The following is a 25,462-nucleotide window of genomic DNA, read 5'->3' on the forward strand; positions in this document are numbered from 1 at the left end:
GCGCCGCGGGGAGCGGCGGCGGCAGCAGGAGGGAGCCGGCACCGCGCTGAGGGGGTGAGCGCCGGGACGGGACGGGGTGAGGGGGGGCGGGGGGCTGCTGGCGTTGGGAATAAGCTTTAAAACCACACGCGGTTATTGCTGGGGGAAGCGGAGTGCCGGGGAGGATGCTGAGAGCGGGCTGGGATCGCTCCGTGGTGCTGCCCTTACGGTGCTTGTGGCGTGGGGGTGCTGGGCTTTAATCCCATGCGCGGGTTATAGGTGTTGTTGTAGGGCCTGCTTTCAAATGAACAACATGTGGCGCTGCACCGTGCACAGGCACACCCAAGGGTTTGCTGGCGGAGGGGCGCTGTCAGTGCTGTCACACGCTGTGTGTGTCTGTGGGAGCCCCTCAGGGAGCCGGCACCGCGGGGCTCCTGCCAGGCCTTTCCCCTTCGGTCCTTCCTTTGCTGACGGGCCAAGGGGTGAGAAATGTCGTGGTTTGGTCAGGTTTGTATTTAACGCAACGCTCGGGACCCTGATCCTGTGGTAATGACGGGTGCTTCAGCCTCCTCCTGGAGGAGGGAGCTCCCTGAGAGCCCAGGGGACGCAGTCGCTTCTGAGACCCAGCCTGCAGCGGGATTTCTGTGAAACCTCTGCGGGTGTGAGAGCTGGCACTGACAGGGAGCTGCAGATAAATAGCTCCAGCCGCAGTCACGGCTTCTCCAGGTTTGCTTCAAAGGCAGCTTTGCTTGAAAGCCAAGTCCGAGAACGTCCCAGTAGATGAGAGGAAGGTAACGCACCAGGTGTAGGTGAGCAGGAGTGACTGCTTGCCTGAAAATAGCTTTAAATCGCTCATGGAATGAACCATTGTATGAGTGGTGCTGCCTCTTTGCAGGCTCTGATGGATACCAAGCAGCTATGGCATACGTCAAAGCGGTATTGCTAAGTTTGTGTGAGCACGTGATGACTGCTCTTACCGCTGTTAAAAGCGTTGTTTCCTCCAAACGTGTAGTGCCCGCGCTCCTGTGCACGATTTCAACCAATGCTCGTGGTGGATAGTTCCCAGGTGCAGGGAAACACATGGAAATGGCACTTCGTTCACGTGGCACAGGCACAAGGCTCTTGTGCTGTACTTTAGGAGTGTTTTGAACGGCATTAAAAAAGGGTTACGTTGCTTTACATATTTATGAGAATAAATCATGACTTGGATGAGTAATTTTGACATTCTCACATAGGTAAGACTTCTTATGTTGGAAGATGCCGCTCTTCGGGAAAATAATTGTAATTAAACGCAATGGGACCGATGGAATTCACTTTCCACTCACTGCAAGTTCTTGTTTATTTGGAAGGTGAGAATGTGTCGAGTACTCGGATGCATTGAAATAACATTAATGATAGTTCCTGCAGACAGAATCTTTTTAATATTTACTTGCAAGAAAGAACTGTTTGTATTTGTGAATGCTGTTCAAGGTAGGAAAAGTGGTATTGGACTCACATTACTTGAGCGGAACTTACTGTTTGTCATCGCTTTTTGACCTTTCCTTGTTTAAAAAAAAGTTCTTTTTTTTTCCCCAAAGTTTCTGTCAAAGAGATCCGCTAGAGCTATGAGATTGCAAGTAATCTACATGTGACGTGTGTCCAATTAGCAAGTGGTGGCACTCTTATCTGCGGGCAGGTCCTAGAGAACCAACCAGTGCAGAAGGGAAAGTGGCTTGCATTCAACTGTGCTCATACCAGTGCTCTTTTGCATTTATTTTTATTTTTTTAATTTTTTTTTAATTATTTTTTTGGTTCTCCAAGGCCTCAGTAATGAAATGCACGAGCTAGTATCAAGAATTGATAAATGTTTTTACTTCTCTTGAACTGGGTTTGCTCAGCACTTCTCTGATTGATTGATTAATATCTTAACTAATTATCCAGTCCTGCATCAGATCCCGTAGTGCCAGTCTGTGGGAAGCACTGCAGTGTCAATAATACTCTTCTTTGGCTTCAGCAGAGCTGCCCAGGCAGATGATAATCAGTTTTAATGTCTTTTTAGGCTTGTCATGAACAGATTTTTGGTTATTTTACCTTTTTTCCAGTATGGATTCTCTGGCATTACAGAAACATAAGCTCCTGATATTTTTTTGTCACAGTTGAAAGCCTTAGGTGGTTCATTTCTTCCCGTTCATTGCCTAATGTCCTGCATTTTTTTTCAGACTTAATTGTCTTCAGGATCTCAACTCTTTTAGCCAATTAAGGTGAATGAGTTCAACGCTCCCTGGTGGGTTAGGCAGGGCAAGCCTGCATTCTAACAATTTTGGCCACTAATGGTAATCTGCGGCTTCACACTGGAGCCAGTCCTATAATAATTGGCTTTACTGGCGGATGAAAAGGCTGCTTCTCAGCCACTCAGACACTGGTTTTTTTGATCTCTGTGTTGTTAGCACTAGGACAGATTTTGGACAGAGTGTATTTTGCTGATAACGTGACTTAGAATCCAAGCTTTAGACTCCGCGTTTCTCTTTCGATCCTTTTTACTGCAGTGCTGTTTTTTCCACCACTTTTCATCACAGAAATTAGCACCAAGTACAGCATTCCCCCTGTTTCTTACCTGGAGAACTTAGTGACTGCTCTCTTGCCTTAGGTCTGTTGGCATGTATTAAATGTATATGTCCAGAGAAAAGTGGTGGAATTTAAACTGCTGATCACATTCATTTTTTTCTTTGGTGGAGAAAAGGTTTCCCTGTGGTAGCAATAACTTTCTGGCTTTTTCCTAGTGTTCCAAACTCTTTTGGTGCGATAGACATCACGTTAAGTATTTCATTCAATGTATTTTCTTGTCCCTTTGTTCTTCTGTGTACAGTCATCCAAATTATTAGCTGAAATTTGGGATGTCAAAGCACCAAATTCTACAGCAGTGAGATTTTTTGTCTTCTCTGCATGTCTGTAAACTCCAATTATATTTTCACCTCTAGGAGAACAGAATGTGACATCCGTATCCAGTTGCCTCATGTCTCAAAAGAACATTGTAAAATTGAAGTAAATGAAAACGAGGAGGTAAGATATGCATATTTTAATGACATTTGTATTGCATTGTTGCATCTCATCGGGCTACTGAAATTTTTGTTTTATTTCTAGGCAATCTTGACAAATTTAAGTACAGTAAATCCTACGCAGCTGAACGGTAGCTGTTTTCAGCAACCTGTACCTCTGAAGCACGGAGATGTGTTAACTATTATTGATCGTTCTTTCAGGTAAGTGCCAGTGACAAACTGTCTCTGACAGACAATGCCTTGATCCTAGAACATGTTCTGCAGCCAAACAGTGTGGGGAACTCTGTGGACGGTCTCTACCTGCCGGATGAAGATACAGGAGATAGCAGTAGATGAATGGGAAAACCTAAAACATCGTTTTACCATTTTCAGAAAGATAATTTAGTTTATTTTGTATCTCTTTACAATGTCTTATAGAGCTTCTCCAGAAGGCAAGACGGCTTAAAGATTTTTTTTATTACTTTTATGTATTATATTAAGCTAAATCAATAAAGATAGAATTGTCTGGAGAGATCATTTTGATTTTGTTTCAAGGACAAACACATTTCTAGGAGAAGAGAATATTTTGATGTAGTGAAAGTACTTTAAAGCAATATGTTGGTATTGCTGGGAGTGGGACAACTCTTTCTAGGTCATTTATCTTAATAATGCGAATTTAGTTATCAGCTATTTAACCAAAAAAATGCTTGTTTTTACTTTTAAAATATTTCATCCAGGTTTGAATATCCTCTCCAATCAACTCCAAGAAAAAGGCGTTCCAGATCTCCAAAAGATGAAACGCGGCAGGTAAATTTGTGGTGACAGGCTTACTTCTAAATACATTGGTATCAGTATTGATAAGGATGAATTCTATTTCCCTGTTTTGTTGTGGGTTTTGTCTGCTTTTTTTTAAATGAGGAATATTTTTTCAATCGTAGGCTAGCTTTCCGTTTGAAAATGCAAATGAACTCATATCTTTTTTAAACTCAATATATTATTTTTAGAGTTATCAGTTTCTGTTAATAGATCTATTACTCATCTATTAAGATTATAGGCAACCTATTGAAACGAATCCTTATCTTTTTTGAGGAGAGGATAGGATGCAGGAAACAAAGTATTAACATTGGATATACTTGTACTTTTAAATGGGGATGTTTGCCCTAGAACCTGAGCATTTTTTTCCTCCAAAAGTATGTTGTTTTATGGGCTAGTAAATTGTTGGAATTTATAAATATCAAACTAAGTTTATCTTTTAATAATTGATTTGCACTTGTTTCTTTTTTTAATTCCCAACAATGTTTTAACCCTTCAAGGGGATATTGCTACTTAGCGAGTACTGTGGCTATTGAAGATTTTTGTACGTTCTGTTTCTCTTATTTAAATAAAATTCTTCCACTAGGTCTGGTACAAAAGTGAGCTTAGAATGTGCTTGTACATGTTCATATGCTACAGCTGCTTTTAGAGCTAATAATAATAAAACAAGACTTGAGCTCTTGCTGTGTAGAGTATCAGTTAGTGTTCTTAAGTGGTGAAATACTCGGTTTTAATTTGAGTGCTTTTAAACCTGTTCAGTATGCAATGCTTACACATTTATAAATCTAGCCTTTTCCAATGTTCAGTAGAAAGCTAAATAAATATTTGTTGCTCTGCTGTAACGTTGTACAAATTTACAGGTTCTTCATGTTCAGCAGGTGGCAGAAGTGGAGTTATTACATAAGCAAACTTCAGGATCTAAAAGATCTTCAGGTTGGTACCTGTATTATAGGGGGTTTGTGTTCATCTTCCTCCTTAATTTTAATTCTTAGCATATGGAGGAAAAACAAGGTTGAAAAGAGCAAAATAAATATATTTAAAGATTTTTCAAACTGAGCACAGTACACATTCCTGTGTCAGTGTACTACTGCATTGTACTTAAATGCTGTGATTTACCCATGCCAGGGGAAAACACATTGTTGCATTCTGACAAACGGGCAGTAACACTTTTTGAGAAACAGTATTGAACGTTTTGCTGAAACCCCAAAAGATCACGTTTAAAGATCTCCTTCCTAACCCCCATCTCCTTTTCCAAAAGTTGATCAGTGTGCTTTTTCCTTGTCTGTTAGTCTCTCCATCTTTACATGTATTTCCCGTTGCATCTAAGAGAAGTGGACATGTCAGCATTTGTTTTAGTAGATGTTCATGCTGGTATATGGCAGTGTTGAGACTGTGGATGTGTAAATGTTCACAAGGGCTCAGCTTCTTGTGGTTTCGAAAGGCAACTTCTTGGATGAACCCTGCTAGCTGACTGCTCTCTGCGTGGAAAATGTGAAGTGAAGCATGTTACTTCAGGCCTCCAGCATGCGTGCGGTCACTTGCTCTGTCTCATTTGGGAAGTGCTAGCTCTGTTTTATTGTCTTGCTTTACCCTAGAGAAGCATTGGTACAGTTAGAACAATACAGCACCTGGGTAAATGCAAGACAGGAAACTGACTGAATTGTGGTAAGCCGATCTCAGTGATTGTTTAGTTCTGTGTTCACAGATTTGTCTTGTGGCAGCCGTGAAAGATAGGTATATAAGCCACCGAAGAAAAACAGCAGCATGAAATACAAATTGCCTTATCTGAATGTGGGATAAGGTCCAGATTGCAACTTAAAATTTATTAAACATTTCACAACTAATGCTTTTATTATGAGAGAATTGTTATTGTAAACAGAGCTTTGTGTACAGTCCCATATCCTGGAGCCTGGTTGCTAGCCTTGGTAGAGGAAAGGAGGGAATTCTCATCTGTATTTAAGGAACTTTACTTATGTTTCTGCTTTTTTTACATAACTTTGTTTTTGCTTTGCTTACGCTGTAGATCATTCTGAGTGCAAAGAACAAAATGCTGATGAAAATAAACAAAGTACAGAGGAAAATATGTCCAAAGCCTTACCAGTTAAGCTACAAACACCTAAATCTTCATATAAGATAAAACAATCTACTAGAAAGCAAACTGAAATGTCTCCCTTTAGTAAACTCTATGAAACGCTGAAACATGAGATTAAAGTGAAAAAAACTCTGCAAGGAGGAAATGTACCTGAAAAAGCTGGAAAAGAAGGTGGTAAGGGTGCCCTGCAGGAACCAAGTGCTCAAATCGCATCAAGTTGTGATCATGTAAGCCCTACTGAAGAAAAAGAAATTGGCATAAGTGAAAATAATGAAGAATATAAAATGAAACAAGAAGTAATTAGTTCAGAACTTAATCAAATCTCAATGGTAGGAAGTGCTACCAAGAAATGTTTTACCAGAAGTCCGCGAACTTCTGTTTCAAAGGAGATGACAAAAAGTATTCTCAGGAGAAGTAACTTGCAAGATCATAAGGAAGAAAGTACACCAGGTAAATCTAAAGGCACTGAAGTTCCAGCCAAAACACCCAAACCCAGTAAGGAGAATGACAGAAATGCAGCATGTCTGCTGCAGCCATGCTCCATAGAACGCTTGGGTTATGCAGATGAGGTGAAAATCTACAACTCTGCAATAACAGCAGAGAAAATAGCACAGACAACAAACATGACAAACGTTTCTGAAGTAGACAAACATGTTATGTCTACACCAACCCCCAGAAGGAAGAGTCCTCGATCTTGTTTCATGTCACCTACCAACGAAGCTACTGGGGTGGATTCTGTAAATATTGGTACTCCGACAGCTCGAGGAGATGTGTTGTTGGAACACAAATCTTTTTCAGAAATTTCAGCTGAAATTCAAAGGGAAGATTCAGTGTGCAGAAATGATAGCCTCGAACAACAGCCTTTGGCAGAAAATAAATGCATAAACCAGAGACGAAACAGTAAACAACATACACCAAGAAAATCGGGGAAAGTAGAAGTGCTGAAAGAAATCTGTGATCAGACAAATGTAGATTCAAAAAAGAGAGATTCTGAGTCTCCTGCTTCTAATTCCAAGAGTCCCAGAAGAAATGTCAGACAAAGTAAAGAATTTGTAAACAAAAGCATCCATTCAGAGACACCAACTTCAGGAGAGATAACATCAGAACTGGCATCTCCTGCTAGTCAGAAATCTGGCTCTGGAAGAAAAAGGGGTAGGCCGAGGACCTCTGAACTGCGAACTGAGAAAGCACTGGAGACAAATGCAGTTGAAGAACACGACAATAAGACTGTAGACAGACAGGACAGTGGAACTCAACAAGATCTGGCCACCAATGGGTGTAATCAGAAATCAGATTTGGAAGATACTTGTGTTCTAAGACCTCGGAGATCATCATCAAAAAGGTCTTTGGGAAGTGCTAGTGTACTGGAAGACAATGAGGCTGTTGCAGAAATGAATGTTTCTGACCTGTTGGCTGAAGAAGAATCAGGTAAATAGATTTCGCGCCTTGTTGGCACTTAATTGGAGAAAATCTCTTAATTTTCGTGAGAATTTTTCCATTTAAATATATAATTAATTGCTGATACGTTGGTTCTGTAACATCATGTTTTTATATATATGACCCTAAAAATAACCAGTAATTTCTATAAAATTTTCTCCAATTGAATGTAAATGAGTTACTTTCTAATATGTTTCTGCCTTTAAAATGCCCAAGTAAGCCTTGTTTCCTGTGCTGGTTAAAATGGTGACTTCCTGGATTCTTTGATTTGTGGAGATATATTCAATTATTGCTATTTTTTGTTTAGGTAACACAAAAAGAGTGTCTCAGAAGAGGAAGAGCGGTGATCTGTTACCTCAGCCTTTAGGCAAGCGAAAAAGATTGTCTTTTGGTGGTCATCTAAGTCCGGAACTCTTTGACAAAAGTTTGCCTCCCAACTCACCTCTTAAACGAGGTGCGATTCCTGCAAGGCTGAGCTTACCGTTTGGAGGCTCCCCACGCGCAGTGCTGAAAAAGGCTCAGGGGCTGAAGCACTTTGCAGTCCAGGTAAATAAATGCTGAGGCTAATTGAGTCGCTAAGCTAAGTGATACGAACAGAACTTGTAAATTCAAAGACTTCTAAAAATGAATTCAAAATGAATAATAAAGATGTATGTTAGGAAGTGGACATATTGACTGGGAATTATAATGGTATTTTTTAATCAGCGTTTTTAAACTTTTTCCTCCAAAGGAGGATGTGCAGCTTATTGTTCGTCTACCTCTCTTTATCCAGGGGGTGTGCTTTATTTCATCACACGTTTTTGCTTGTTCTCATGCATGTTTTGGAGTATGTTTGTGTGCTTGTGCTTAACAGCAGAATCTACTGGCACCAGTTAATCATAAATAGCAGAAAAGAGACGCAATCTAGAAAGAGTAGTTTGTTGCCAGACTATGCAAGCTATGGCCGTGTGGCTTGGCCAGAAGTCTGAAAACATTCAGCTGCTGATTTAAGCTAGTGAAAGCCTGTAGTGCACTTTATGGGAATAAGACTGTTTTGAATAAACTAGAGTAACAAAGTTAATTTGTTCAGTTGGATTTGCACAGGCCATTGGAGGCTTTTGAAATTTAAAAGTTGTTGCCAATTTGCTTTCTTCTTAGAGAGTAACATCTAAGACTTTTTCAACTGATCTGATGCTATTTTATACTATTGCATTTACTTTCAGAGATAGAAAAGAACACTTGTAGTTTAGCTTTGCACAGTAATTTTTTGTTATTTTTTTTTCTACCAAGAACTTTCTGTATGTTTGCAAAAAGAAAAAATGTCACCAGAAAAATTGCCAGCCCAGACGCCCCCAGCTGCCTCTTCCCCTGACTCTGGAAAAGCAACACCGCAGCTTCCTACAGGCTCTCCAGCACCTTACACAAAAGGGCGTTTCTCTGTTTCGCACATCACAACACCATCACCAATTGCAGAAGAGCAGAACAGTGTTGCAAAAGATATGAATACAGGGGAGAAAAATGGTGCCCTAGAGAAAACACCTAAATCTAATGGTGTTAGCCAAGATGATAAAACCTCAATGGCAACACCTAACAACTTAACAAGAAGTTCACGACGTAGTATGAAGACTCCCATGAAGAGGAGGAGTGGTGCTGTAGCAGTTATCAGTTCAAAAAGAAGAAGCGGTGCCTCTACTGCCAACTTACTAGGTTTGTTTCAGCAGTTAATTTTAATATGATTTCTACTGCTTTAAAAAACAGCTACAAAACTGAAGTAGTCCTATTATTAGTTTTATTCTGAGACCACCAAATGATCGGTGTATATTCTGATGGTTTGTGGGATTTTTTTTTTTTTGAATCATCTGAGAATTGCAAAATTTTATGTTCTCACACTTATCCATCGCTTTAGCAACTAGATTTATAACAAGGTATTTAGAACGCAAATCCTAATACTCAGAAACTGAAAAATGGTAGAATTAAGGTTCTGTTTGTTAGGTTAATTGCGGTATTGATCCTCCAAGTCCCTCAATTTGGAGTAGTATATAACTGATACAATTTCAGTTCAATAATTTTTGTTGGTGAAAACATGCATTTTACCTGTATTCAGCTTAGTTTCTTTATGCCTTTTTCCCTAGCCAGTTCACACACTGTCAGTTGTAGACTGGACTGCCTGTAAGTGTTGGGTGTATGGCAGACATCATGGATGATAACCATTGAGACACAAATATTTTAATTGTTGAACATTCAAATTCAAATGTTGGTCAAAATAGTTTTGATACCACTGGAAAAATTGAGAGGGAATCTGGTTCTTGAAAATTTAATCTTTATGAAAACACTTAAAGATGAGATGTCTTTAATTTATGAAAACAAATTATATCAATTTGACTCTTTCAAATTTAAAATTTCCCATCAATATCAACATTCATCTGGCAATTTATTATTCTTTGCTATCTTCGTTTTTTGTAGAATCATTTTAAAGTTGTGAATAACATGCTGTGTGCAGTGTCTGTGTGCAGTGTCTCAGTGATAGTCCTATTATATGGTGAGATAAAATCACAGGCCTTCCTGGTTAATCCTGGATATGTTTCACTTAAAAAAAAACAAAAAACAAACAAACAAACAAAAAAAACAAAAAAGCAAAAAAAAAACAAAAAAAAAAACAAAAAAAACATTTTTTTGCTGTTAAACCTTACATTCTGTTAAGGAAAAATTCAGGTACAATAAAGTGCAAGACTGAAAGGCTTATGGCAAATTTGTAATGAGGAAAATATTTCACAGAATCGCAGAATATCCTGAATTGGAAGGAACCCACAATGATCATCAAGTTTAACTCCTGGGTCCTTAAATGACCGCCCAGAAAATCAGACCACATGTCTGAGAGCACTGTCCAAATGCTTTTTGAACTCGAGCAGAGAGTGAGGACAGAGTGAGGTCAGCACTTAGCACAGATTCTGGAACTGTATGACGCTTTTTGTTGTAGAAACGTACTGGATGCTTGGACACTTGTACTGGATGCTTGGACGCTCGTACTGGATGCTTGGACACTCGTTAAGATTCAGCTTGAAATTGTGATTTCTGACTACAGCAAATCCTTTGGAATCATAAATAGCTGTGAAGTCCTGTTTACACAGCTGCCAGTTAAGGTTATCGTGTCTGTTTTGCTTCGTAGTTGCGAAATCTTGGGCAGAAGTGGTAAAATTGGGTGTTGCAAGACCACAGGCAAAGGCCGTTAAAAAACGTGCCCCAAAACGAAGACCAATGAAGAAGACAACACAGTCACCAAAGGTATTTGTTTTACTTCTTTTTAAGGTTTGGGGGTTTGCTTAACCTTGAAACAGCTTGTTGGCATTTAACTGCAGAAGCTGGAAGTTTGAGATTTTGGCAAGATGTTAAATGGGTATTGGTGTCTTTCTCACAGCGTGTAAATCTACTTGAATTTACTGAAATGTATTAATTCAAAACATCTTAAGAATGTATCTAAATAACTAATTGTGTTGGGTGGATGGAGTAAGTATTTGTCCCTTGTCTGTAGTTGAAGCTGTAGTGCTGTTTGAAAGAGGTTCTGTTCCGGTTTAACCACTTTACGTGGTGGTGAGGTTGGTCGTTGGATGATGGTGAAGGTCTTTCCCAACCTAAAGGATTCTATGCAGGTGGAAAGGAGTAAGACTGAAAGACTCTCAGGATAATCCCTGAGCGTTTCTGAAAGCTAAGAAAACTTGTCTCAGATGCTCATTGAGCGTAGTCACTCAAATCTTAAACGAATATATGAGCTGCATTTCACAACGAATCAGCCCTTTAAAGTAGCTGCAATTTAACCACTTCTGTATGCCCAGCAGTCTGTATTAGCTAAACACGACCAATAAATTTGTGGAATCTCTTGAGTGATTCTGGCTAGGTTTTAAATAAAAGGGATCTTTGTGTCCTAATTTTTATTTATTTATTTATTTATTTTTTTCCTTTTTTTCCTCCAGAAAGAAAAATAAAAGGTCATTTTAGCACAGGTCATGCAGAATCTCCTGCTACAGTAGTTGTAGGCAGAGCGCACTCTACCACTGGTAGAATAGCTGGACAGGTCCTTAAAGTGGTGAAAAATCCAATCTCGAAACAAAACTTGAATATGGATGAAAGCTTCACAGGTACGTTGTGAGATTTTTAAAACCTGTTACTGGTTCTGCCAACTGTGCACTTTTTTTTTTTTTTTTTCCGAAACAAGTGCTCATTTTTCTGAATATAATTTATAGGGCTGGCTGAGATGTTTAAAACTCCAGAAAATACAAGTGGAAAAACATCACCTTCAAGCACTGTTCGTGACAGTGATCTTACACCACCGTGCACGACAATGGACACTTCTGAACTGCGTACTCCTGAAGAATCTGGTATGGTTGTTAATTGGAAAGAAATTATTAAAGTATACTTTGGGGTAGCTGTGTCTGCAACTCACTGATAGTGCATAGCCTAATGCTAGGCAGACTTAGTGTAGAGATAAAGCATCTTGCAACCATTGATTTTTTTTTTATCATGTATTGGAGGACATTTTCCAGTAGTTCCAGTTATTTTTTTTGGTAGGTGCTATTTTTTTATTCATTCGGTTTTATATCGAACTTCTAAATGCTGAAGTATTGTTTCAGGCAAACCTTGTGTTGAAGCATGGCAATCCTTTAATCAATTGTCAGGGGATACATCTAGATTCAATGACAAAATCTTACGGCAGGGAGTGGTTATGCTGTAGAATTTTGCAAAGATTCTACTTAAGAAAAATGTCAGATTAGGAAGATTTGTGTTAAGATGATCCTTAGCTTTTTTTTTCTGTCTTTTGCATATGACTTTGCATATCAGTCGTGTTCCTGAATAACTCAGAATTCTTTAAATTCTGTTTTACTAAGAATTTAGCAAAAGTGAGCATCTAGTGAATCACCAACAAAAATCAAGAATGAATTATCCAATATTCAGAGTAGTAATACTAATGATTTTTATCAGATTAAATAAAAAATCATCAAGGTTTTTTAGGCTTAATTTTTTTAACGTATGCTGTGCCTTGTAGGAGCTAATTGCCTTCTTGCTAATTACCAAACCAATTGCTGAAACACAGTTTTGGATTTAGCTTGTAGAAAGCTTTGGCTGATTGAATCCATTTTTTACTTAGTTATACAGCGATTGGAATGTTTGGATTTCCTGCTTAGTTTGTTTGCCAAATTAGATAAACCTACTGTTTATTTCAGGAGAGATGATGGTGTCACCATTAAATACTCCAGATTCTTCAGGAGAGATACTGGATTGTCATGACATCTCAGATTTGATGAGAGAGGAGGAATCTCCAAAGTCTATATTTGAAATAATGTACTCCAGAATTCCAGAAGGAATAGCTATGCTGGAAGAAGATCTTGATGTGGACAGCGTATCATTAAGTGCAGAGAAACAAGCCTCTCAGGTGAAATTGGAAAGTAAAAGGAAAACACCAGATGAGAAGCTGGAGTCAGTCAACGTTGGATCAGCCATCAAGCAGCCATTAAAAACCCCAAAGAAGAAGCCAGGACTTGTAGAGGTCCTGTCGGGCATCAAGCAGCTTATGAAGACTGCCAAGCAGAAGTCAGAGGAAACAAAGGTAAATATTTTCTTTAGCTTTTGGAAAGAGTTTATTTAAGCTTGGAGCCTGTGGTTGAAGTGAACTCTTAGGCCATCTAATAAGACATGTTTTATATCATTGTATTTTCATTAAAATATCTCATGCACAAGACCTGTGGCTGACAAAATACCTTCTGGAAGAGCACCTGATGTTTATTTGAAAACAGTGAAGTTGACAACCTGTGTTTTCCTTGGTAGCTTTGTCCAGGTGTGAATGGGTAAAAACCAGAAGATGCAGCTGAGTACAAATTTGAAGGAGCACTTTTTTTCTAGTCATTTGTTTCTGTTATGTTTAAAGCACCCTTAAATTACTTACAGACTACAATGGAGTTCTTTCTGTGCCTTCCTTTTCATAAGTGGGATATATGCATGTTTGTTTTTTTTGTACAGCTTCTTCATAGCTTGTAGATTAAATTCAAAACGCTTTTTTTCTTTAAACATCCAAGAGCACTGAGCTTTTGCCAAAATTTGGTGTTACCACGTAGTCAGTTGATTGCTCTTCATGCCCATAAGGCTTTCATTCACTGCTTGCTGAATGGACACCAATTCTACTCTGTTTGCTTGTATTAGGATGTACTTTGTTTAGAGGAACCCTACCTAAATGGCTGCTGAGGCTGCTCTGGGTTACCATTTTGACCTTACAATTCGCACCTTCATCACTCTTGTCATTGGTGTATTTTATTAGCCTCGATTTTTGTTGACTCCCAGATCCATAGATTAAAATGAGTATTGCTGGTCTGTGTAGAACTACAATAAAACACTTCAAAACATTCAAATGATTTAGATTCAATAACCCTCTTTTTCTAATCTTACTAGACAATGTTCAGCCCGTTTACTGAATGCTTTTTAAAACTCTACTGTGTTGTCTTTCACTGTAAAAACTGCTACACTAGCTCAGATAACAAGTATTAAGTTCAATTTTGTGGTAGTACCAAATATATGATGCAGTTAGCAAACGAAGTTGGCTTCATTTTCTCATAAAGTATTTGGCAGGACTTTTTTCAACTGTTTCACTCCCAATTTTCTATTAGTTAACTATTTCTTGTCCTGTCAGACACACACAAAAGTATTGATTATTGCTTATTTCCTTAGGTCAGGTCAGAAAATGTTATGGATCCTAAGCAGGAAGATGCTGTAACTGCTTGTACTAATGGCAGTCGTGAGTATGGTAAGTACAAACACTTTTATTTTAACTAGAGTAATAATGAATATGCAGGACTGTGTGTGTTGTTAGGAAGTTTCAACGTGTTGTAAAAATTCCAAATTATATAGTATGGAAGGAGCAAATATCTCAGGGAATTTGAGCAGTAATCTGTAACACAAACCAGTGTTGGCATTCTATTGGTGTTTAAAAAATGGTGTAGTAGTTTGATGTAATAACGGTGGCATCTCCAAACATACCAGTGTAAAAAACAAACAAACAAAAAATCACCTGTTGCTAAGGTATCCACTTAAAATCACCTTTATTTGCAAAGACTTTCAAAATATATCTTAAAGCTTGAGTGCTACCTGTCAAATAAAACAAATAACTCTGTGTACTAAACTGGGTTTTATTCTAGGAGTCTGTTTAAATCCCTGTTACTTTTTAAAATAAAATATGATTCATTTGAGCAAGACCGCTTTACTAGGAAAATGAAAACTCAAGAGATACTTTGATCGGGCATAGTAATGTATAACTTTTGATTGTGCTCTTTTCTATATGACAAACTTTGTAGGGGGGAATAAAACTGTTTTAGAAGACAAAGGAAATACTTCACAAGATAAAGATTCTCAACAAAAGTTGTCAACTAGCGAAGACCACTCTACCCAGAGACTAACAAGGGGCAGACCAAGGAAGACTGTACATCCACCTTCAACAAAGCAGTGTGAAAAGGATTTAAATTCAAAAGAATTGCAAGGTCTGGAGAAAAAGAGCATCCAAGAAGAGATGGGAGAGATCAGTACTTCAACTTCAGTAGCTAAAAATACAGGAAGAGGAAGGAGAACAAATCTTTGCATGGAAAAAGAAATTGTTTCAAAGCATCCTGTTGAGAAAACAGTTGAAACCGTTTCACTTGTGGAAACGCAGGTTGATACTCGAAGACCAAGAAGAGGTAAAACTAAGGAACCTAAGGAGTTAAAACATCCTAGTGAGGATCTTGAGTCTTCTGAAAAAGATTCTTCAGTGCTACAAAAAGATCCTGCAAATAGGAAACAGGCTTTGCAGGAGTATGATATCAGTAGCACATCTGTAACTGAAGATGATCAAAGCAGAAAGACAGAAGGCGTATCTAGTAGCACTCAGGATGAAAATCACCAACTGCAAACAGATTTAAAAAAATCTGAAAACGCATCTGACAAAGGTAGTGTAGAAGACAGAGAAGAAATTCTTCTATTGCATCAGAAGAGGTCTAGAGGAATGAAAAAAATAGAAAACACAGAAGCACTGCTTCCACCCAAAAGACAAAGAAGAGCTAGGAATGAACAGGTTGAACAAGCTCCTTCAGAGGAACTTCATGGGACGACAAGGAAACTTCGTAAACACCAATCAGCAAAATTACTACAAGGTGATGAGCAGACTTCTGAGACTGCCCCCACAGAAGCATCTGGAAACAGAACTGAACTTGAAGTAAAGGTAACAGAAAAAAGAGGTAAGTCTTCAAGAAATGCTAGAAAACAACCAACAGAAGTAAAACCAGACATGTGCGGGATGGCACTTGAAAATACACAGAATGTTCAGAAAGCCAAGGAGACTTCAAATGAAACCATTACGGAAACAAAATCACCCACCAAAAATGAGAGGAAAGTATCTCTGGGAGATGAAGCGGAAAATGCTCAGGAAAATACTACAAAGGCATCTCAAAGATTAAAGTCAGAATCACCTTCTGGAGAGACAGATAAAATGCCAGTAACTGTTCTCAACTTGGAATTCAAACAAGAAGCAAACAGAACTAGAAGCAGGAGAGGGAAAAAAGACTCTTCAGAGAAGAAGGCTGATGAATTTGCCCAGGATGTAAACAGCCTAGATCTTATGCTTAAATGTAAGTCAGAAACAGAGGAATCTTCTCCCAAAGAGTCTTCAGCCTCTAGTTGTGTCAAGCAGGCACACCAAGTAATGAAAGACCAGAACAACACAGCTGACACATTGGTAACTGCTCTAAACAGTGATGGCATTGCTCATAGACATCAAAAGCAGACAAGAAATGAGCAGGAAGCAAATGAACCAAAGCAAACTGAAATCCTGCAAGAGAATCGAACACAGGCAAAAGCAAATGCATCAGCAAGGGACAAAAGAAAAGAGATTGATCTAGCAGCAGAGGCAAAATGTTCAGCTTCTCTCTGGAGAAAACGTGGCTTGTCAGAAACTGATGACAAAGAGGAGAGTACTAATGAAGAACAAAACGTGCTTTTGGAATCGGTGTCCTGTGCAAAAGCAAAGCCATTAGGAAGGGGCAGAAGGAAAGAAACTCCTCCAGTGTCACACACAACTAATTCCATTTCTCTTAGAAGAAAACGTGGTTTGCCAGCAGATAATGGTAAAGAAGAGGCTCTTAAAGATCAAAATGTTCCGTTAGGAGCAGTTGTTTCAAGTCTAAAAGATCAACCAAAAAGAGGCAGAAGGAATGAAGCTGCCATATTATTAGAAGCCACAAGTTCTACTCCTGCTCGGGGAAAACGTAACTTATCAAAAGAAAGTAGCAGAAATAATAATCATAGGAAAGCTAAACAAATGATTTCTGAAAAACCCTCTTCCGAAGAAAAAATTGACCTTTCAAAAGGGTACTCAGGGAAAAAGTGTAGTATCACTTCACTGGCTGTTAGTTCTAGTTCACTTCAAGGTTTGCCAGAAGATGGTAAGAATGAAACTCCCAAAGAGCAACAGGGTATACTTTTGGAAGTAACCCAATCAGGAAAAGAAAATCCATCGAAGGCAGGCAGAAGGAAAATAGTTCCTTCCAAATCTGAAGAAACTAGTTCAACCTTTCTCAGGGAAAAGCTTGTCTTGCCTGAAGACAGAGGTCAAAACGGAATCCTTAAGGAAGGTGAAGGTACAGCTCTGGAAAATAACTCATCCCAGGAAAAACAAAGGCAACTGAGAAATAAGAGGAAAAATGTACAATTCAAACCAGAGGCAGCTACTTCTCTTCGTGACAATGGCAACTTGCCTGAAAACGGCAACATTTCGGAAATGCAGTGTTTGATACCCACTGGTTCTGAAGAAAGTAATCAGTCTGGAAAAGGAAAAGAGGTTAACCCTACCCAACAGACAACTTCCACTTCTTGCAGAAGAAAATGTCTGTTGCCAGCAGATGATGTACCACCTAAAAAATCAAAATCAGGTGAGGAAAAAAAAATATTTCTATTTTCTACATATAGCTAAGTCTAGAATTTTGTACAGGTTATTACTGTTGGCTGCCATAGTCTAATGTAAATAGAGAGTGGGTCTTTAATGTAGCAAAGAGTGGTAAGTAAAGAAGGGGCTAGGTTATCCTGTACAAACCAGATGTTTCTCCAAAGCAGAATGGATTGATTGTATGGCATCTGACAGCTGTATTCCTCTTCTGCTGAGTTATTCAAATGCTCTCATGCTCTTCTGCTGTCTCAATCCGTAACTTGCAGGTTAAATAACAGCAATTAACTAACTTACAGGTGGTTATGAGCATAGCATGATAATTACATTTGTAGCACCCATTGTCTGTGCTTGTTTTCTCCTAAATACCATCTAAGCTCCTGCTTTTGTATGTCCAGGTTTTGGGTAGCTTGTACAACTTATCCGTGCTGTAATGAAGTTGGTGCTAGAAGGACTTGGAGCTGTATTTGAGCTCAAATGACAGCAGAAGTTCCACATGTCTCTCACTTTTCCCGTTTTTCAGTTTTATTTTCCCCAAGCCAATAGAGCTCTAGCTTCAGACACTTGAAATATTCCCTAAACCTTTCAGCTGGATGTGATAAAATTTTAAAGATACCACGTTGTAATAAGAAATTATCGTCAAATAAATATAATAAAATGGAAGTAATGAATCTTTACAGATGCACAAAGAATTTTCTGGCAGGTTATGTGCATTAATCCTATTGTGATTTGGCCATGCTCTCGTTTCATTTCTCTTCATCTCTTTATCTGTTACATGTGCTTATCCAAACGTAACACGTACATCTATTGTGGCAGGTTCCCCTCTTGGTTTATTGACTTCACACTTCTGCTAGTTTTCACTTCTTGACACTGCTACATGCACCTCCCAAAGGACTGATCTCTCCCAGTGCTTTTCTACCGGTCTGAATAGTTTCTTTTGGGGGGAGGTCCTTTTTCCCCACATGGATTTTAGTGGTGGTGCTTGGGTCGATGCTCATCTCTTGGAGCAGCTTCACTGGTCTGTGCCATGTGGATTCTTCCAGAAGCGTCCAGTGTGTTTGTTACAACTACAAGCCTGACTTTGCAGTTCTAGCTGGACAATAAATTAGTTGCTGTACATTCATTTTTGCTGTTTTTTTCTTCAGTGTTAGATATGTTTTAGTTTTACATATCAGTAGAAGAATTTTTAGCTAAAATAATAGCTAATTGGTTTTGGTGCTCTCATTAATGTTAACCTACTTTCAGAAATAGCTGTATGTCCTTGGGGACCTATTTTAAAGGATATTGGATGTGCAGAAGTGTGGGTTTTGTAACTGGTTTGTTGAACTCATAGATGTAAGCTTTGGAACGTAGTCATTAGGGACATCTCCCTTCAAAAACAATGGAACTGAAGATTGACTTTCTATAAAATGCTTGATTTATGATATAAATTTCCATTTAATATTTCTGTCTACGAATAGAGAATGATGAAAACGGATCACCCAAAAAAGGGAAAAGAAACAAAACTGAAGAAAAACTTGAAGGCAATGTGAAGACAACTCAGACTGCTGGAGGGACGAACAGGACAACAAGATCAAGCACAAGAGCAAGTGCAAGAACAAGAAAATAGTCTTAACAGTTAAAGAGCCAGTTTTTAGAATGATTCTGTAAATGACATTGGAATTTTTAATGTGACTTGACTTACACTCAGATTTTAAGTTCAGATTTTGTAAAGCTATCGCTGATGATATTATCTAAGTACTTTTCTTAATATGTTTACAGATATGATGCCGCCTGTTTTAGTAGATACATATAGTGGTTCCTATACCATGCGATGCTTGTGCAGAATGGCAGGTAGAAAAATAAATCTTTTATGCTCGTATTTATCCCCTTTTTTATGGTAATGAGTACAGTAGCCAGGAAGCCATGTTACTTTACTGCCAGTGTAATTGTAAGCTATTTTCTGCTTAAATTTTATGTGCTTAAGTCTTATTTTTTCATTAAAGTTCTGTAAATATTCTTTTAAAAACTATAGATTTATTAGTAGAACTACTATGAATGAAAATGCTATTTAAAAAAAAAAAAAAAATTTACTGAGAAGTACGGGTTTGTAAGCCGTTAAATTTGTAAACAATTTAGGACTTAAGTGTTTTGTGTTCTTAGGAATAATTAAAGATGTAATTACTACTGTCCTCTTACAACCATATTTAATTTTTTTAGCCAAATGCCATAATTTTTGGAAGTGTAATGTGGGTGCCTCTGAAATTCAGGCAATTCTCTTGTAAACATGGCCACGCTGTGCAGTGCTTGTAAAGGGAGGTGAGCACTGGGAAGAGGAGCAGTGAGCGTATGAGGTTGCGATGTTGCCCTTTTCAGAGCTGCAGCTGATGTGGAGTACTGAATGTGGTTTGGAGAATATTTTCTAGAGGTCAGTGTCTGCGGCCTGTGGATAATGTTGGCGTGCACACATCTCAAAGGGTGGTAGCTTTCTGTTCCTCTATGAAATGCAAAAAAAAAAAAAAAAAAAAATTCAGCTCAGGTATCTATGCATTTTTAAAACCCCAGTTAAGAACCTACATTTTCATATAGTCTAGGAGGAGTAATAGATTTCTATGGAAGGACAGATAGAGTTTATTTTCTGATGTTTTTCTTAGGGCTTCTTTTGGAGAAGATGAATGGCCCTTTGGGCAAGTTCTGATTTGTGAAATCCGTGTTTTCAAAGTGTTACCACAAGAGGAGTGAGGGGTTGCTTCCACCAGCTTAGGTTGCAGCCTCTGAAATGAGAGGAGTATCTTCACCCAAGATGTTTAATTGGCTCTGTGGTGCAGGATTTATGATCATCCCAAATTCCAGGACATGTAGCTTCATGCTTCTTGTCTCAGCAACAACTCAAGCAGTAGGTCTAGACTAGTGACCTTGGAGTTTTACAGAATTTTACCGATTTTACTGGATCCATATGAAGTCCTTGCATGTTGAGCAACTCCAGTTTCCTTGCACTCATTTTCTCCTGCTCTGTTTGTGACTCAGTCTCCTTAACTGCAACAGGGAGACTTCACAAAGCCATCTTCACGAACCTAATCCTGTGTCGGCCCCTACTGGCTGCTGCTTAGAAGTATCCCTTTTGGTTGGTTTGGTTGTTTTCCAAAGAAACCTGGTGATAGCCACCAACAGATTCAGAAGAGAAACAGGACAAAGCAGCTTGGCATTTGTAACCCCTTGAAGGTGATGTGCTTGGGATCAATTTGTCATTTGGCTTAGTAGCTTTCCCTATGCAATGTGGGTAGAAAGAGGAAATAACAGCAGCGCTTTGACCTCTGGAAGCTCATGATATAAGTACCCTTCTAGGTCAGCTTCACAGCCTTGCTGTCTTCCGTGTTCCAACCTGTATTTTTTGTTCTTGCAGTTATGTAAGAGAAGCAAGTGCCTCTAAGTTGCTCTTTCTCTGTCATTTCAGTCTTTAATATCATCCCATAATTATTCAAGGCAGTAATTTCTAACAAATCAAAGTCCTAAGGCACACCCCAATTTTTATTTTTTATTTTATTTTTTTTTTTCAGAATGAGAACAGGGCTGAACTCTTGTGCTGTGAGAAAATGCTCCATTTTAATTGCATTACACACAGCCTTAATGATAAGGGATCATTCCATCTTCCCTAATTTAGCTAGTACGTGTTCGATAGTGAGGCGGCCTCCATACCAGAGGAGATGAAAGCCTTGGGCAGAGGCACGGAGTTGTGAGGGTAGAGGAAGAACACTTGCCAAGTTTCCATCACTGCATTGAAGGAGCTGCCTTGTTTTCCATTCAGTAGCTGCAACTAGGATATAAGAGGGCATCTTGGCCTCTGTGCCAAGCTGTGCAAAGTGAAGAGCTCGTCAGCGAGATGAGCAAAGGGGCATTTTGTTTGGGTTTGTTGAGTGTCACAGGTTGTGCAAACAAGACATTCACCACACAAAAGCTGTTCTGCATAAATGTTACTCTTGACTCATTGGATAAAACCTAATTAAGGCTTTCCTAACAGGGCAATATTCTTTTTTTTTCCAAACAAAGTTCTTGAAAGAAGCAGGAGGGGGGATTCTCGGCTCCTTTTCACAAACTATTTCAGAAGAACTGAGAGAACACCCTTAACTAGATAGCGCCGCTAGGAGCAAATCATTTTTCATAGCACCTGGCACACTGCGTTAGGGTATCACACATCCCACCACTTCAGCTGTGGTCAGCACGTGACTGCTGATGAGCGGGGGCTAACGAAGCGTGCCAGAAGCTGGGCTGTGACTGCTTAACCCCACTGCCACACAGGGCCTGAGCTTGCTCCCCATTCAGCCACTCGGGCTTATTAATTGGGGCTGCGATCCACAGGAAAGTAACTGCTCTGTGGTTGTTTTCTGTTGAGCAGCTAATGCCCAGACTAAGTAAATTGACTTGAAATATCTAATTAATAAGTAAATAATAGTCCATAAAGAGCAGCTGACTCTGTCTGCTGAGATACTACAGAAATGGGGCCTCGCTTAGCAAAAGAGGTCCTAATGGCCTTTTGGGGCAGTGCAAGAAATTCCCTTCTAAAGATGATTGTTAGTTTTGTCCTTGCTTTTATTCTAAAAACCAGCCTTGTCCTAACTGACACCAGCAGAAAGAGTCCACACTCTTGTTTTAAGACAGTATCTGTGACTTTCATGCAGCAGAATTGGTAATTCTACAGGTCACGTTAAAGGTTTTATACAGGATTTTAAACTCAAGTATTTGGTGTCTCTGATTTGTTTTGAAGTCTGTCTCTTCAAAACTAGTAAACTGATATACATGTATATATATATGTATATACATGTATTTTAACAAGTTTTAAAGATCAGCAGCCTATGCACATCATTTCGGGGAGCAATGGTAACAGTGGTTTGAAGTAAATTATGTGTCTGTTTAACACAGAATGGGAAAAAATAACCTACTTTAGTTGTAGAATCTCAGAGGAAAGCAAAGTCCTACCAACACACCTACAGTGAGAACAAGCTCCAGTGAACCACACGTATGCAAACGTTATAGCCTTATTGAGAAATAGAGCTGAACACAGGCATATTTTCTGATTCTAATTAATATATATATTTTTGTCTCCAGTGATTCTGTCTGATATCTCATTTTTTGTTTGCTCCTAGTTTGTGACTTTCTATGTATATGTAAAGTATGCATATAAAGTTATCAAAGTTATACACTTATATATATTTTTCAGAGCTGAGTTACCAATTTCTGAACATACTAAATGCATAATTAATACTTGATATACATTTGATATCTCTGTGGCAGTGAACTAATTTATTTTCTACTTTTATATTACTATTTAGTACAAGCTAAACATGAGTAAAGAAAAAGTGGTATCCATCCCTAGGCAAATGGTGACGTGTCGACCAGATCTGTACCATTACAGTAGTTCAGGGGGACAGAAGGTGGTCAACCTTCATCTCGTGAGACTCACAGCCCCACAAGGAAAAATGTGTCATAGGATTATTTTCTGTAACATAGTACGCATAAATATCTTGCAATTTGCTCTCAAGTATAGCTAGGAGTCTCAAGTTAACTATTTTCTCAAAAATTTTGATGGCAAATATAAATGTGCGGTTGTCATCCCATGTCTTGTGTCATTGGTCATCTCCTGAGTGTACACCGACACTCAGCTCCTTCCAGGAATCTTCACCGACTTTGATACTGCCAAATCAATACCCTTTAGGTTATAAACTCTACAAGAAGCCAGGTATTTTTGCCTAAATTGAATGCCTAACTTGAAAGAGCCCTTCAGAGCTGCAACACAGCTGAAAATAATTCCCAAACTGCCCTACTTCGATTTCATTCTGCTTCATTTAATGTGTTTCTGGAAGGTGGTGGTGTCCTTAAAGAATGCAAATTGCAATTCTTTTATTACACGAAAATATCTTCTAAAATGGTCTGAGTCTCAAGCTAAAATATTCTGAGTCTTATGCTAGGTAAATATTCAAGGGAAAAACAAGGGTACCTATGCAGAACTTCTGAAAGAAAGTGACACAAAAATAATTTAAGAGAAACTCAGAAATTCTGTAATGCTTATTTTCAATACAAATTGTAAAATATCCTATGTGGAGGTATTTATAACTCTATCGCTACCTTGATTTATTTACCTTTGGGATGTGACTTTACAGTGTCCTTTTCTGTCCCCAGGTATGAACTGTAAGTGATCATAGCAAAGACTTCATTTACTTATGTATTTATTTATTTATTTCCAAATACTGTTTGGCTTTCACTTAAAGAAATATTTCTGTATTTTTCAAGAGGCATAGACTGAAAACATAAGGTGGAGAAACAGCTGATCCTTAGCATTGGAAGTGTATGTAATTTTTAATATAAGGTGTATGTAATTTTTAATATAAGGAGGTGTTAAAGTGCCAGGCAGATGTCGCCATAATGTCTTTATCTGCAGTAAAACTTTTGTACACCACATAATGTGCTATGTGTCCATTGAACTAGGATGTTTTGACTATGGATTTTGAAAGAATGTAATTAAGTTTCTATATATGCCTCACTTCTTTTAATGTCTTGCCCTCGAAAGTTTTTGTTTGACAATAGTAAATAAAATAAAGTTGACTTTAATTCTGTGTTTGTGTTTTTGTTTGTTTGTTTGTTTGTTTTATATAATAAATGTAGCTTCCAGGAATTCATAAAAATATGTTTACAGTTACTCATGGCTTTATTTGGATTCATAGTTTTCTCTGTATGTGTTTATATATTTTTACATTTATAAATATATTTTAAGGAGGAGAGAGATATTTAGACAGTAGAACAGTAGAGAATGAGTACTAAATAATGTTGGTGAAGAGTGGTGGTGAATATCCATGGCCAGGTAAAATAAACATAAGAAAGAATATCACAGCTGCCTTTCTTTTCATCAGCAGACTGTTTCCTTTATACCAAACTAGGGAGACGTATAAGAAATTGAGGTGCCTGACAGTGCATCAGACTTTTTTTGGGTTCAATATATTTGAAAACTATATTTTGAAAGGCAAAAACATATATATATATTTTATCTGTCCAAAAGAAACAAGAACATTCCATAAATACCTGCAAGTATGTAAAGATAATATAATTTTCAGTAATGGTATAATATATACTCTCCAGAAAGGCTTTTAAATAAAATTTTAAATAACATTTTACATGGATACAGTAAGATAGTAAATATGCAGTCCATTTTATTATTATTTTTTATTATTCTATTTTTGTTTAAGAGCCTTGTCACATTTTATTAAAATGGGTAACTAAAATATTCGCTGTAAGGCTGAGCGTTTAGTTAACTCGGTATTCATATTTTCTAAGCAATCTTCCAAAAAAAAAAAAAAATAATAATAATCCTGACATTAGATTTTAATATTTCAAACCTGTACTGTAATCAATGGTATAGTTTATATAGAGATATGTCATTTACTCTTGACTTTCTCTTTCATATCCAATATCCTTTCTGACTACTGTGAGTTCATAGCTCAAAAAAGTTTCTTGATAACAAGATCAGCTGCTTAATTACAAGAAAACCTGTATTGGTTTGAATTTTCCATCTTTTAATTTGTATCTTTCCATGGCATTCCTCTCCTGACTTGACACTAAGGTGCAATGCTATTTTGAGAGAACAGTGTGATTGTAGTTGTTAACCTTGATGCTGAGTTGTAAACACTGTCAGGTTCGATAATTTCCCAAAGGCTGAGATCTGATGGAGCCAATTCTCAAAGATTAAAAGATATCAGGTAATTGATGATCTTTGAGGATGTCATCTCCATAGATTCTTATTTCAGCTTCCTTTCTTGCTTCTTTAGGATAGAATTTATGGTTTGTCCTCAGGGGAGGAAGAAAAAACAAAAGAAAACAAACAAACAAAATAAAACTGAAACAGGTGGAACTTGCACCCTTCTTTAAAAAAAAAAAAAAAAAAAAAAAAAAGCCTTTGGGGTTACTTGCATCTCCAAAACTCAGTTAGTGAATATTCTGAGGCTTGTGACTTGCGCTTGTATGTGCACTTGAAAGGCTCAAATTTGGGGAGGCAATACACTGGAAGAAGGTGATGTAGAAGTAGAATTTTAACTGTCAGTTATATTGGGTCATCTGATAGCTTTTTATGGTACTCAGGGTAGATACAAGTACCTTCTTATGCTTAATTTGAGCACCTCTCCCTAGCAGGAAGTTGAATATCTCTGTCTAGAACTATTCCGACTTCAGAACAGC

At 38.1% G+C, this 25,462-nt stretch overlaps 1 protein-coding gene across 1 annotated transcript; it reads left to right on the forward strand.

The window, feature by feature from the left end:
• The first annotated feature begins 86 nt into the window (after positions 1-86).
• On the forward strand, positions 87-18,872 carry LOC139999109 (uncharacterized). Its single transcript, XM_072025890.1, has 15 exons — positions 87-1,328; positions 2,937-3,018; positions 3,100-3,215; positions 3,731-3,800; positions 4,667-4,739; positions 5,830-7,326; positions 7,643-7,867; positions 8,590-9,021; positions 10,481-10,597; positions 11,277-11,447; positions 11,553-11,687; positions 12,531-12,913; positions 14,059-14,101; positions 14,649-17,252; positions 18,724-18,872. The coding sequence occupies exons 1-15, from the start codon at positions 1,237-1,239 to the stop codon at positions 18,870-18,872; spliced, it is 6,189 nt and encodes a 2,062-aa protein (XP_071881991.1). The 5' UTR covers positions 87-1,236.
• The last annotated feature ends 6,590 nt before the right edge of the window (positions 18,873-25,462 follow it).

Source organism: Anas platyrhynchos, chromosome 19 (assembly GCF_047663525.1).
Source record: "Anas platyrhynchos isolate ZD024472 breed Pekin duck chromosome 19, IASCAAS_PekinDuck_T2T, whole genome shotgun sequence".
Classification (NCBI taxonomy): Eukaryota; Metazoa; Chordata; class Aves; order Anseriformes; family Anatidae; genus Anas; species Anas platyrhynchos.

Bases quoted from the DNA above. Each gene is read 5' to 3' on its own strand.
- LOC139999109 (XM_072025890.1), top strand. From the start codon at position 1,237: ATGCCGCTCTTCGGGAAAATAATTGTAATTAAACGCAATGGGACCGAT. The intron at 3,019-3,099 runs GTAAGATATGCA...TTTTATTTCTAG, and splicing joins AAGTAAATGAAAACGAGGAG to GCAATCTTGACAAATTTAAG. The intron at 7,868-8,589 runs ACTTTGCAGTCC...TTTTTTGTTATT, and splicing joins AAAGGCTCAGGGGCTGAAGC to TTTTTTTCTACCAAGAACTT.